Below are 15,277 nucleotides of genomic sequence, written 5' to 3'. Positions count from 1 at the left end.
CACTGTCCAGCAAAATCCCCAGACTCTTGCATTTTATACTTCCAGGACTTTGTTTTCTGCATTCCCATTACCCAAAATTTACCATTCTTTTCCCCTTCCTGCCTGACAGATATCTTCTGAGTCTCTGCTCAAGCATCACTGGCTGCAGAGAGCCACCCACCCCAACACCTACTGTCCTTGCACAATACTCTAGGCCAGTTGCTATTAGTGTCACGCTGTACTGCAAGCACTGTCTTACTCATCTCCCACCCCCACTAGGCATTAAGGTCCTTGAAGATACAAACTGTATCTTTCTCACCTTTGTTTCCTCTCAACCTAGCTTAGTCCCTGGGGCCTGATCGTTACTAATAAATGTTTAACGAGTGGATGAATAAATGAATGAATGATTTTATTAAAGATATCAATCAACTTGAAAGCTTTAATAGTTGTTTCTCATTATTCATGAACTCTATATTTGTGAATTCACCTACTCACTAAAATATATTTGTAATCCCAAAATTATTACAGTGCTTCTTTCTCAGACATGTACAGACAGGTGAAAAATTTGTCACCTGATATGCATGTTCCCAGTAGAGGTCAACAAGGCAACCCTCTGCCTTCTTGTTTCAGCTCATACTATATGCAAGTGTCCTTGTAATGGTGATTTTGCTGTTTAAAATGGATCCTCCCCATGGGGGGAGGTACTATCTAGTGTTTCTTAGTGCAGGAAGACTGTTGTACATTACACATAAAATACTTGTGTCAGATAAGGTCCATTCAGGCACCAGCTCTAGTGCTGTTTAGCCATGGGGATTCTAGGGGCTGATACTAAAAGGTAAGAAGCTTCTTTGGGGATGAAAAATGTTCTAAAATAGATTGTGGTGATGGTAGCACAACTCTGTGTTATATTAAAAACATTGTACACTTTAAATAAGTCAATTATGTGGTGTGGGATTTATATCTCAATAAAGTTGTTAGCAAAATACATATATGCACACACATGCACAGGCATACACAGATTGCTGGGCCCTACCTGCAGAGCTCCTGCGTTAGTAGGTCTATGATGAAGTCCAAGAATTTACCTTTCTTACAAGTTCCCCAGTGTACTGATATTGCTGGTGTAGGGCAGGATAGAGGCGAGCTAAGGAACAGCCAGAATCACAACTGAAACATGCCAAACGTGCCACAGAACGCTTACACTGAGCACACAGCTACTGATAACACCGTGCTAGGTGCCACAGCTTGTGTGGCCACCACACTGAACCAACCCAGAATGCTGCCTACTGGTGCTTCTGCCACTCCTGCCCCTGGCAATAATTTTGCTACTTAAAATTATTCAATATATTACATATTATTTTGGTGCAATATTACAGTGTTTTCAAACATTGCAACATTTTCAACTGTGCTTGAGTTAAAGTTACATTATCTTTTTAAAAACCTATTGAAATAACTATACTGGCTGCACTATGATACATTTATGTTTTTAGATTGTACCAAATGTAAATTGATTGGGAAGCAATTATTTAACTTTTTTTTTTCCTCTTCAGCCACTTTTCCAGGTATGTGGGAGAGAACAATAACCATAGGAAGTGCTGGAAAGACTTTCAGTGTAACTGGCTGGAAGGTAAGGTGAAGAATTTAATTGCTTAAAAACAAGCATATAATTTATTTCTTGTAGGGTTTTTGGTATTAAATGCAACATACATTTAGTTTACACAGGTGTTTATACTCACTGGTCTTTTGCTTATTATTTACTCATTCAGCTTTCATATTGGCCTTCATTTTCTTTGACACTTAATCATTTCTTTAAAAGTAAGAAAAATAGGTAATTTTTCATTTTATAAGTAACCAACTACTGACACTTTTTCTTTGCAAAGAACGTTCAAATTACTGCCTATTAATATAAAAAGAGAACATGTAGCAAAAGCAATATTTTGGTACTTAAACTACGTGCCAGGTTTAGTGCTTTGTATGTACTGATTTCTTTCGTTCTCATAACCACACGGCAGGGTGTGTATAATCTGTTATCTCCATTTTACGGACAATAAACTAAAGTACAGAGAATTTGGAGAACTTGTCTCAGGTTACACTGCTAATAAATTCAAGCCAGGGAACACAAGCTGGCGTCTAAATCCATACATTTAACTACTGCACTCGGAAGCACAACCGTTTATCCTGCTGAAACTTGATTATCTTCAAACCTCACTTCTAAACATGGCTGAGAAGCAGGGAGTATCAAAAATGATGCCTGTAGAGCTCTAATGGAAGAGTCCCTTAGCCCTCATTCAGAGTTACTTTAATCTATGTGTAATTCAGACAAGCGTTGGTGCTGTTTTTTAGAGCTCCAAAGTATCAGAAGTAGTGAACTAAAAGAGAAGATAACAGTGATTGCAAGTACTGTTTACCTTCTGAGAGCAGAGCTCAGTGACTCTATTTGGCAACTTATACACAGAAAGAAGAGTTGGAATGATTCTAAAACTGAACTCCTCTCATGGTGTGAATATTTTAGAATGGAAATATATTTAATAATTGCATTAAGCTTGTATACTCTAATAGATTTGGTACATACGGTTAGATTCATGTTCTGAAATTTGCTTTTATCTTTTCCTTCTCCAGCTTGGTTGGTCCATTGGTCCTAATCATTTAATAAAACATTTACAGACAGTTCAACAAAACAGTATTTATACCTGTGCAACTCCTTTACAGGTAAGTGTTATAGTAACTTGGGGTTGAAGCCTGGTCTTTTGGCGAAGGCGTTATCTCTATGTTGTTTGTTTGAATTGCCTTAGTTCTTTCCTTCATGCCCTCGTTGATCAGGACTTCTAGTATAATTTAGGAATTTAGGAGCAGACATATAGTCACGCTATTAAGAATAGTTTATTGCTCTTTTTTAAAAATATTAATACATCGGGTTTTAACTTGGAATACTCCTCCTTTGCTGATGGGATTACAAAGTACTACAGACTCTCTGGAGGACAGTGACAGCACCAAGCCAAATGACAGATGTGTGTGTCCTATGAAGCCACAATCTATCTTCTGAGAATTTGCCCTATAACTATTATCTTCACGTGTAAGAAACTCTGTGTGCACATGGCCATTTATTGCAGGACATGGGGATAGTTGTTTTCCATCTACAGGCAGTTGGTTTAAGTAAACCATGATCTACATAAACATTCAAATAGTATAGGACTGTATTAGTGTCCTATCTCTCTGTAACAAATTACCACTAACTTAATGGCTGAAAACAACACAAATTTTGTATCTTACAGTTCTAGGGCTCAGCAGTCGAAATGCATTTTGCAGGGCTAAAAGCAGGGTGCCCGCATTGTTGCGTTCCTTCTGGAGGCTCTAAGGCAGAGTCTGTTCCTTGTCTGTCCCAGCTTCCGGGGCTGCTGGCATCCTAGGCACGGGGTCACATCACCCCAGCCTCTGCTTGTGCCAACACATGTTCTCCTGCCACCTGCTTCCCTTGTAAGAATCCTTGTCATTGCATTAAACCCCAGCTGATCCATAATCTCTCCATCTCAAGATCCTTAACTTAAAACCATATTTGCAAAGTTCATTTTACCAGACAAGGTAACATACTGACAGGTTCTCGGTATTAAGACATGGATATCTTTGGGGCCATTATTCTAACATCATGGCTATTTAACAATTAAAAATAAAGAAAGGGGAATAGTAAGGGAGCTCTATAATTACTGATATGAAAAAAATTCCAGAATATAATGTAAAGTACAAAAAGCAAGATACAGAACAGTGTATATTTATGCTGCATTCTGTATAAGAAAGGGGAAAACTTGCTTGTATGTTTTTTCTTAAAAAATATTTTATGTATTTATTTTTTTAGAGGGGGGAAAGAAGGGAAAAAGAGAGAGAGATTGGTGTCCTCTCTCATGCCCCCAGGCCCACAACGCAGGCATGTGCCCTGACCGCCCTGACTGGAAATTGAAGCATGGCCTTTTGGTTTTCAGGACAAGACCCAACCCCCTGAGCTACACCAGTCAGGGCTGCTTGTATGTTCTTAAAGGATCTGTGGAAGGATCCAAAATAAAACTAGTAAAAGTGGCTCTTTGAAGGGGTTAGGGGAACAGGTGAAATTAATAGATAGAGACAGGGGTGGGTAAAAGAATTTTTAATGTATATTTACCTATATTTATATTTTTTAAAATATTTACAAAATACCTTCATTCTATGAATAATCAGAACACTGAAAATTTTTGTTTTTGTTTTTTTGGAAAGCAGTTAAAAGGCCAAAGAATGAAATACACAGTGACTCAAAAGTGATACCATGATAAAGGCTAGTTCTGACATTTGTTTTTATTATATAGTATTAAACTCATTTTACCCTCTGAAAATAAATCCATTCTCTTATTCAACAAATATTTACTGAGTATTGAAGATACAGCAGATAAAAATTCCTGCTCTTATGGACCTGCCCAGTGGGGGAGATACAGACAGTAAACAAATAAGTATTTTAGTAATATAATATGTCAGATGTTGATAGATGCAATGGAGAAAAATAAAGAAGCGAAGATTAAGGATATAATGTGCTAAGGGGAAAATATACAATGTTAAGTATAAGTTCAAAAGCCCTGGGGTCGGCAGCCTGGTGTCATGTTTGTATCAGTGAAAAGCACTGAGGCTGAAATAGGATGATCAACGCAGAAGAGTAAGAGCAAATAAATCAGAGAGGGAGCTGGGGGCCAGATCGAGTCGGAGCATGTTTGTTAGTATAAAGACTGAGTGAGATAGGAAGCCCCTGGAGAGTTTAGAACACAGGAGTGACATGATCTAGCTTGTGTTATCAAAGGGACTCTGGCTGCTTGGTTGAGTTAGAATTCTGACTGCTGGAGTGATGAAGGAGAGAGACAGCCATGGACTGAACCAATATGGGGATGGTCAAAGTGATGATTGGGTTCTGAGTATATTTTGAAGGTAGATGCTGATGGATTACATGTGGGTTGTGACAAAAAGAGAGGCACCCAGTATAATTCTACGGTGAGGACATGTTTGTGTCTCTGGGGCTTTGAATTTACTAGGGTAATATCTACCGCTATAGGGAATAAATAAGTTACAAAGGAAAAGAAAGATTCAGCTGAGAATCTGGAACACCTTTTTCAGAACCATCTTATTCCCCATTTCAGCTAAGTGGCCTGTTTTTTTTTCCCGTGCCTTCAGACAGCTGTGGAGGGAACTGGCCCAGGTTTCCCATGGAACCACAGATTCCTCAGCTGAAGCAACCTATGCTTATTTATCCAAGATTCTTTTTAGTAGTGGGGAATTATTCCTGTTAATCTTTTTTCCTGCTGAATTCTTTTGGCATGCAGTCCTCTCTCTGGTTTAGCCCCTCTGCCTCTCAGTGTTGTCTTTTGCCTGCTATTTCTCTTGCTACCTACCCTCAGCCACACTAGGTTCCTCTCAGTTCTTCCAAAAGAACAATTATGTCCTGCTTTGCTCATGGAGTTGTTTTCTGCCTCCTGTCTTCCCCTTCCCTCACCAATACACACTCATCGGAAGTTTCTTGAAAGCAGGGACTACATTTATCTTGATTATCATTATAGCCCCAGCATTTATCACAATGCTGTTTTTAACATACTCAGTTTATTTACTAATTGAATTTATCCTTTACTTCTTGACATCTCTTGCTTGTGATTAATTTCCTTAAAGTGTGGCCACTTCACTCTGCCTATTTCCTAACTATCCCAAGTTCTTGGTTAGTTGCTTGGATCTCCTGGTTTGCTCTGAGAACCAATATTTCTAAGTTGTCCCAGTTCACACTTGCCCACCAAGCTTCTGCATTCCTGCTTAGATAGGTCCATGTTCTGTTTTGTGCCCTGATTTAGACATGTTTACCTGTTCCTGACCTACTACCCTCCCAGACACCTGGCCTGTAACATTGGCTTTTCTCTGGGCCCAGTATCACCCCTATGTCTTCTGACTTTTTTGAAGAAAGCTAGAGAAGTCACTCGCATGCCCCAGAAACTTATTTCTAATACCTACGGCACTTAGACCCTCTTCCTGGAATACAAATGATTACAACAGGGATTTGCACACCTATGAGGAATGACACAGTGGGTCAGCTTTCATTTCCATTACATCCTCTAAGGTAATGGGGAAAGGCTGGCTAGTTCATCATTTCTCTAGTCATCCCTTAAGACTTAGCCCTAATAAGTCATTCTACAGCTTGCCTCAGTAGAAAATAACATCATGTCTCTTTATTTCCACGTGTGTAATCTTTACATAATATCTCTTTCAATGTGGATTTTCATGGCTTATTCTCAGTTCTTCATATTACATTTATTCATTTATTTGTAACTGATTCCTCCATTAATCTACAGAGTTTAACATAGGAATTCAACTGTAGTTCCCTGAATGACTTTTTTGCCAATAGTATTGTTACTCGGGCAGTCTTTATTTATTATACCAATAAACTCAGTAATAAATAACATTTCCATATTTCCTTTTTATATTTTTTAATTGTAACATACAGGAAGCCTTGGCTCAAGCTTTTTGGATTGACATCAAGCGCATGGATGACCCAGAGTGTTACTTCAATTCTTTGCCAAAAGAGTTAGAAGTAAAAAGAGATCGGATGGTGCATTTACTTGAAAGTGTTGGCCTAAAACCCATAGTTCCTGATGGGGGCTACTTCATCATTGCTGATGTATCTTTGCTAGGTTTGTAAAGAATTTTATTATTTCAAATGTATGGAAATTTATGTGGAAAGTTACATCAGAATTATGGAGAAAAGATTGGTGTCAAAACCATATCAGCATTTTATCTATGAAAAAATCGATTTTCACAATGTCAGTGTTTTTCTACAATCATCTGAACTTTTAAGTCCTTGACCTTAAATGTGAGTGTTGTTACATATTTAGGGAGTGAGCTGTTTTAGGTATTCTGTTAAACACAGAATTTGCCATTATCTTGTCCCAGTGTGTAAATTAAAACACAAGTTCATGAAACAATATATGTACCCCCGTTCCTCTGGGTAAAACTTAAGTTTCTTTTTACCTGAGAAAAATAAGATTTCTAGACTGTTGATGCCATCAGGGATTATTTGCCACTTTAGAATATACTGAAATTAACTAAAGAAGGAAAATTCTATTTATCGAGGGTCTACTACGTGCCTATCACTTTCAAACATCCTATTTTAGAAAGCATCGTTAGCTCCGTTTTTAAACATGAAAATGTAGAAAGTTTTTAAAAACTTGTCTGAAGTCATACAGCTAGATTCCAAATGATTTTGTTTCCCAAAAGCAATGGTCCTTTATATTACCTGAAACTGTTATATGTAACTCTGACATGCCATACAAATCTAATGTTAGAAGCATGCTAACATTTTATAGATAACTTATTTTTCTTCAAAAAATTATAATGTTAGTAATAGTAAATTTAAAAGCATAATTTATTCAGACAGAAATTATAGCCATTTTAAGTAGTTTTAAATGTTGTAAGGTTTTATTACAATGAAGAGATATACCACTGAACTTGAAAGCCTTTTCTTTATATCAAATTTTATGAAGGTGGAAAATTTTTATTTTATAATACAACCCTGATTGTTCTTATTTCTTCATTTGCTGTGAGAGAAGCAGAGGCCATGGTCACCAGAGATTCTTGCTGTCTTATTACAGAGAACTGTATTTGCCAGGCTCCTAAGCTTCATTTTTACCTAAAACCCCTTACAATATTATATACTCTGACGTTCGGAAATTAGTTTTTCTATATTGGATCTAAATGTATAGCTTATTTCATGAAATGATAAAAAAGCACAGTTTTCATAACTTGTATTTTTGCTTTTGAATTGGAAATCTACAAGATTTTCAACATGAATTACTTTGTTTAAAAGAAATTGATTTATGCTCTATCGGCTCTCCAAGAGAATTTGAACTAACTCATATTAAAAGCCTTTTATGCCATCATATACAAATAGAAACGGTTATAGTAGAAAATTATTGGAGGGGGGAGGAAGCAAGTATTTCAGTCATCTAGGTTCATTTAGTATTGTAATTAGCATTAACTTGAGACCAAATTTCACAGTAGCAAAGACAGAGAAAAATAGAATTAGTTACATAACTTGAATAAAAGGAAGCCTAACAGCCTTTCAGATAAGAATAAATCTTTCCTGGAACCAAACTTGCCCCTATAGTAAACTCTAAAAAGAATTTATCACATTGGTGACATTAAACATCAAAAGGACAATGATGCAACTTTTGCTTGGATTAATTGCATTAAGCTCTTAAATAGTTTTCCATTTTGTCTTTAGTCCATCTATTCTGCATGCAATACTAGTTTAAGTCTTAGCTCTTGAAATAGTGTGGTTGTACTAAGAGCAGAAAAGATTTTGGTTAGAAAACTTTTTGTAATGATGGAAAGAAGAGAATTCCCTTTTTTATCATCCTCCTTTACCTGTGGGAGAAAATGTAATGTCTCTAAGACTCTTCTACATATGAAGACAAATTCATTTTATTTTACTTTTTCATCTGACCAGATTAATTTGAATGTAAAAATTCTTCCATATACTAGAGGTTGGTCCCACCATTTGCTAAAGACAAAAGGATGTAACAAACTCATTTAATGGTAGCTAGAAAATAAAAATAAACTATAAAGTTAATGAACATAGCAATGGCTTACTGGTTAATATTTTTGACCATTCATGATACGGTAGGTATTATGCTAAGAGCTTAACGAGTGTTAGATTCTCTCTAAAGCCCTATGAGATTGGTGCCATTATATCTTCATTGGTAAGTGAGAAAGATGAAATAGGGAATAAACTAATAATTAGCAGAGCTGTATTCTGAACCCAGAGATCCTTGTCCTAACCAGGAAACTTATCTCATTTTCTGCCATACTAAGCAACTTTCTAGACCAGTGAGTTTCATTCTAAAACTAAAAAAGGAAACATTTGATTAGGAGACAAGATACAAATGAGGAGATTATTATAGTTGCTTTAGTGAGACAGTAAGGTCCAAAATAATGGGGGAAATAGTGGGAATACAGCTACCAGTTTTGATTTTCATAAGTTACTTAAATACCCTAATGCTATTATAATATGTTTCAAATTTAAACCTTTAATAAATATTTATTTAGTTTCTTTGAGGATCTTTGACTCAAGTATTCAAAAGAAAGAGATTTGAACTTTCTTGTAACTATAAAATCTTTATAATTGTATTTATTCCCTTCTTTCCTTTTAAGCACCATGGCAATAAATTCACCTTTTCTAGCTTTACAAGAATAAATGAGTAGTACAGCTAGTGTCAATTACAGTTAATTAAAATCCTCCTTTTCTTCCTCTGTTACCATAGGTAATCACTCCTTTCTCTGGGTTACCTTTGAATACACTACTCTTGTGTACATGTCACATGGAGTTTTCCCATAGTTAGACTCTAACTTTTCAAAGTGATCATTTTGGTTAGAGCCAAACCTGAATTAAATACCCATACATATACATAGTGTGAAATATTTGAAATAGTAATTTAACTTCCTAATCTATAAAGTGAAGATTATAGCTAACTCTTAGAATTGTGGGACAAGTAAAGGAGAAACATGTAACATGCTTAGCAAATAGTCGTCGTGGGCAGCCGTCCATCTCGAGAGACGATGGTGTAGCTTCTTAAGAGTCTATCTGCACCGCCAAGAATGGTTGTGCAGTCCGACTCGGGAGTGACACGGTATCTGTCTCCTCCCGTGTTGAATCGACATCTTACGATGACGCTGGAGTGTCCTCTCCAGTGGAGCTGAAGCTACAGAGCCTGGGCAGGGTGATATGGAGGGTCTGCTGTTGCCCATGCAGCAGAACCCCCCTCTCTTCACAGCTGAAGGATCCAAGGGAAAGACGAGTCAATACAGCTTGGCTTCAGGTGCGCCGCAGGAGTTGCCGGTGTTGACTACAACGTCAAACCGCCTTAGGGACTCCGGCTCCGGATTTTCTGTCGGGGTTTACTCCCTTAGCCTTTCCCCTGAAGAGGTATGCCGCAAGGCAGCGGAGGTTTTTTGGAGTCAGAGTTTTCCTTCTCTGATGTGCCCTGACTGGAAGATCGAACCAGCGACACTTAGCTCACAGGCCGACGCTCAATCCACTTAGCCAAATCAGCCAGGGTTTTAGCAAATAGTAAGTGCTCAATAAATGGTAGCTTATTATTAACATTATCATATGGAATTTTTACATTCTTAAAGCACAAGGGAGATTGGAAATAAAAATTATTATGTAATTATATATTAATTTTTTTTAATATAGGTAAAACTTTCTAAAATGACAAAGTTTTTACACCATTCATTTGAAGAGACCCAGTAGTAGTTAGCAGATAAAAGAAAAAAAAAAAAAACTGTCTAAATCTCTTTTGAGCAGAAAATTGTAAAATTTCATTGATTACAGTAACCATCAATCTTAGTAGCTTTGGGCCATGAATAAATATCTAAGAGCACAAGTCAATAAAATTGAAACAATATGAATTCTGGGTTACTCAAACTGAATGCCAGAGAAATAACTAGTCCAAACCTTAAGCAAGATTAGAGCAAGAGATAAGAATAGGAACATATATTTGAAGATTTCCCCCAAATTTAACATTTTTAAAAGCATAATGTATGGAAAAAAGATGTAAACAGTAAGAATATCACTTGAATGATCTACACAGATACCTCTTATAAATAATGAGTATTATTAATTCATTCACTCAAAAAATATGCTTTTTATTACTTATGTGCTAACCACTGATCTAGAAGTTGGTGATAATGATAGATGGCAATACAGACACTCTACCTTTGTGGGCGACTTTTTGGAGATATAAGAATTACTGACGAATACTAAGTTTAGGTGTAATTTCCTTAATAATGATCTTAGAGTCTTATGTTATTTCTAGACAGAAAGGCGACACTCTTCTTTCCTTTCCCTTTCCTACCCTTTTCCAGTGCTAAGAGGTATAAGCACAAGTATGATCAATCAGATGTGTATGTAAGTACTGCCTTAGATTATCAGTAAAGTTCACCTGTAATATCTCGCTTCTCACTCCTCCTTATGTAGTATGAGACTCAAGCAGATTTTGTGAGTATCTTCTAAGAAAATTTTGAATTTTGACAGACTTAAATGAAATACATATTGCCTCAAATATAATATATAGGTTATACAATTTTCATTGTTTTAGATGCAGACCTCTCTGATATGAAGAACAATGAACCTTATGACTATAAGTTTGTGAAATGGATGACTAAAAATAAGGTAATGTTTATTGGCCTTTGCAATATTGTGCTGTATTTCATAGTTAATTTATATAGGAAACTGACTGACATACTTTGAACAATGTTAACTGTAGTTTTGTTACATGATAGTTGACTAGTGGCTATTTGGAGAGTTTAACATCATTTTGGGGGGCGGGGAGAATTGTTGTGAATACTTAGATGTATCAACTTTTTTCTAATGTTTACGGCCCTAAAATTAATATTTGAAGTGTAAATACTTTTCTTATTTTACCTCCCTATTTACTTTTTAGAAACTGTCAGCCATCCCTGTTTCAGCATTCTGTAACAAAGAGTCCAAATTACAGTTTGAGAAGTTTGTGCGATTTTGCTTCATTAAAGTAAGTTTTTTTGTCTTATTAAAAAACACACTTAATAATGTTCTTCCTTCTTATTTATAAATCATCGTTTTTTTTTCTATTGCTAGACATGATGTGCTGACAAGCCATTTTTAAATTTTGTCTTGCTGCCATGAAATAAACTGCCAACCAGAACAAGTGTTGAGTTTACAACACAATCAGACTTTTTACCATGTAACATTATGTCTAGCATGCAGTTAAAACTTATTAGATGTGTGAAGCTAGAAGAAATTGTGACCCACCCTGTGAGAGAGACTCTGGGTCCCTCGTAGTGGATGAAGAAACTACTCAGACACTCTCCATCTGAGGAAGAAAGGGAGGGGGTTTTCTCTAGTGGAAAATCGCCCCCGTTTCTTTATTAGCCAGGATTTTTATCCACTTTCCACATGCGGAAGTACTTAAGGAATATATGCAGCACTTCCCCAAATGGTAGGGAGTGAAAGGAAAATGCAGATCAATACAGGGTTGAAACATCCAGGTAATTTACACAAGGTCAAAAGCACTTCCTCTTACTTAATCATTCTGTTCTTCACATTTTACTGACAAGGATTTGAGGCTTTACAGAGAAAAACAGAGCAGGTTCCCTTTTCCTTAAAAGCCACTTTGTATTTCTATTCTATCTTTAAAATCCCCCGGAGGGTGGGATTCAGAGCAGGCCTGGGAGACAACCTGCCAGCTAAGGGCCCAACTCGGGGCAGCTCTGCACAGCGGTCAGAGTCTTTTAAACCAAGCCTGTCTGCTTCCCACATCTCCCCATGCCTGTCTGTCCCCTACTACCTTGGGTGGCGGCTCAATTAGTTGGAGCATTTCCCATACACCAAAAAGGTTGCAGACCTGACCCTTGGTCAGGGCACATTCCTGAGTTGCGGGTTCAGTCCCTGGTCAAGATGCATATAATAGACAATCAGTCAATGTCTGTCTGTCTGTCTGTCTTTCCTCTACCTCTCTCTCCAAAATTAATTTTTTAAAAACATATTCTCATGTGGGTAAGGATTGAAAAATGAAATTGTGACCCTTAATGTGGGGGGGGGGAGCAGTCTAAAAACAGATCTCACGACAACTAAGATGTAGAAATTAGAAGAAAAGGATTTTAAAGCAGTTATTATGAGTATGTTCATGAAGTTAAAGGAAAATATGGATACAAAGAGTGGGCAGATTAAAACTATTAAAAAATCAAGTGAAAATTTGAGAACCGAAAGGTGATAACTGATATGAAAATGTATGTGGCTTAATACGTGGAGCACTGCGCATGACGGGGAAAAGGCATCTACTTGAATACAGATCCATGTATATTATCCAATCTGAAGAACAGAAGGAAAAATTAGTTTTGAAAACTGAACAGAGCCTCAGATCTATGAGGTAATATCAAGTGACAATGTACATGTAATTGGAGTACCAGAAAAAGAAGAGAAATGTAGCGTAAAAAAATCTTTAAGACATAATGGCCAAAATTTTCCCAAATTTGGTCTAAAGCAACATATAGATAGATCTAAAAGATTAGTGAACCAAAACAGGATATTTAAAAAAAAAAGAAAAAACCTACACCAAGACACACCATAATCAAACTGCTGAAAACCAGATCTAATAATAAGATTTTAAAAGCAGCCAGAGAAAAACTATACTTCACATATACAGGAGCAGACATGAGTGTTAGCTAATTTTTTATTGGAAACAACAGAGACTTAGAATACAATGAAATAACATCTTCAAAATGCTGCAATAAAAAATAGATCAGCCCAGAATTCTATATCTAGGAAAATATCCATTAAAACTGAAAATTTTATATACATTATTGATATATGAGAGCTAAAAGAATTCATCATCAAATCTGTATAAAAGAAAATCTAAATGTATTATTGCTATTTTTAGTGTGATTGCTACTGAAAAGATTCATACTGACATCAAGGCACTCTCTATACCAACACATTCGTCTATAAAGCCAGTCAGATTGATGTAAACATTGTTTTTAACTTTTAGAAACAAGCAATAGACTATGAAAGACTTATCCATAATAGAATATAAATGTTAACAACCTAACAATGTCAACATTTAATTGACTAAAGTGTAGAGAAAGTGTAAGGCTATTAATATTCTCATCTTACAGTGGATCTAGAAATAGAGGTATATTATTTGAATACAAATAGATCTAATAGAAGGGAAAAAAATAACATTAGACTTCCAGTTCTAAAATGATGAACACAGCTCTTCCTTTTTCTCTTCATAGGAATTATTTTTTAAAAACAACTAGGATAATGCAAAACAAATTCACAAAGTCCTCAGTATGATAAAGAGTTGCCAAAAACAGTGAAGGTAATGGTAGAGAGAATACACCTAGGAAGGTGCCTGCCTCTACGTCTTCAAATTATAGGCAGAGCCATCAGGTTGCATACTCATTACTGTATTTCGTCGTCGTCGGCAGCCGTCCGTCTCGAGAGACGATGGTGTAGCTTCTTAAGAGTCTATCTGCACCGCCGAGAATGGCTGTGCAGTCCGACTCGGGAGTGACACAGTATCTGTCTCCTCCCGTGTTGAATCGACATCTTGCGATGACGCTGGAGTGTCCTCTCCGGTGAAGCTGAAGCTACAGAGCCTGGGCAGGGTGATATGGAGGGTCTGCTGTTGCCCATGCAGCGGACCCCCCCTCTCTTCGCAGCTGAAGGGTCCAAGGGAAAGACGGAGTCAATACAGCTTGGCTTGTATTTAGAACAATGGGAACAGTAAATGTGCTGGCAGTGAGGGCTTCTGTAGACCCATGTGGTATCATGGGAGAGGTCGGGTGGAAACATACAGGCATGTCATCTGGAACCTGTGTGAGGCAGGGTGAAAAGGAGATTCTGGTTGGGCTGTTGGTTTGCTTATTCATCCTTGTTATTTTTGCTAAAAGTTGTGTTGAGAGAATGTGGAAGAGATACTTTAAATTGGAGGTAGCCAATTAAGCTAGTTGAGAAGAAATAAAGCCTGTAAGTATTCTACATCAATCATATTAAATTTTCATGTGAGCGTAGGAGAATTTCTGGTCTCTTCTAGGGCTAGTGTGGCTCCTCCAGAGATTTTAAAAAGTTTGTGGAAGACAGAGTAAGATAATCTAAGAAAATGAAATGGTAGCTGTCAGAGCGCAGATAAGAAATTCAAGGGAAAAAAAATAAAGCTATTGGTAATTGTACTGAGATTAGAAACAGCCCAAAGAACACTAAAAACTTCTGTAAGCACATTAAGGATAGAAAAGAGAGAGCAAGAAGAAGTGAAAAAGAGCAAAGAATTGAAAAATACTAGAAAAACTATATATGGAAGACAAATAAAATATGTAGTCACTGGGAAAAAAAAGAAAAAAAATGCAGAACAAATGGAACCGGGAAAGAATTTTATAGCTTTATTTTAAGAACTTTTGTTTCAAAAAAACAAATAAATCTAAAACTTGAAAAGGAATGCCTTATCTGGGGAAAAATTGTCACAGAATGATTAACTGAGATATACCTTGTTTAATATATTGGACTTTAAAGATAAAGAAATAATTCTTTGCCATCTAGACAAAAAGGTCAAGGCCTTCATGAGGGCAGGAAACAAGGATCAGTGTGACCTCACCTTCTTTACATCAACATTGAATATTGGAAGATAGTGGAGCAGCGCTGAGAAGTTCCTAGGGAAAGCTGACACAATTGGAAAGACTGAAAATAAAAGGGTGGCAAAACATGCCAAGAAAATGGATA

At 36.7% G+C, this 15,277-nt stretch overlaps 1 protein-coding gene across 2 annotated transcripts in view; it reads left to right on the top strand.

The window, feature by feature from the left end:
• The window catches only part of KYAT3 (kynurenine aminotransferase 3), a 57,797-nt gene that overhangs the window by 40,943 nt on the left and 1,577 nt on the right, over positions 1–15,277 (top strand). For both annotated transcript variants that reach the window (XM_090269700.1, XM_090269699.1), the window contains exons 9-13: positions 1,527–1,603; positions 2,596–2,685; positions 6,470–6,656; positions 11,121–11,194; positions 11,466–11,552. In XM_090269700.1, the coding sequence (XP_090125826.1) occupies positions 1,527–1,603; positions 2,596–2,685; positions 6,470–6,656; positions 11,121–11,194; positions 11,466–11,552 (515 nt within the window). The remainder of the gene's footprint in view (positions 1–1,526; positions 1,604–2,595; positions 2,686–6,469; positions 6,657–11,120; positions 11,195–11,465; positions 11,553–15,277) is intronic.

Source organism: Furipterus horrens, unplaced genomic scaffold, assembly GCF_987537825.1.
Source record: "Furipterus horrens unplaced genomic scaffold, mFurHor1.1.pri manual_scaffold_3, whole genome shotgun sequence".
Classification (NCBI taxonomy): domain Eukaryota; kingdom Metazoa; phylum Chordata; class Mammalia; order Chiroptera; family Furipteridae; genus Furipterus; species Furipterus horrens.
Note: the sequence above shows the minus strand (reverse complement) of the source record. Positions and strands in the feature narration are given on the sequence as shown.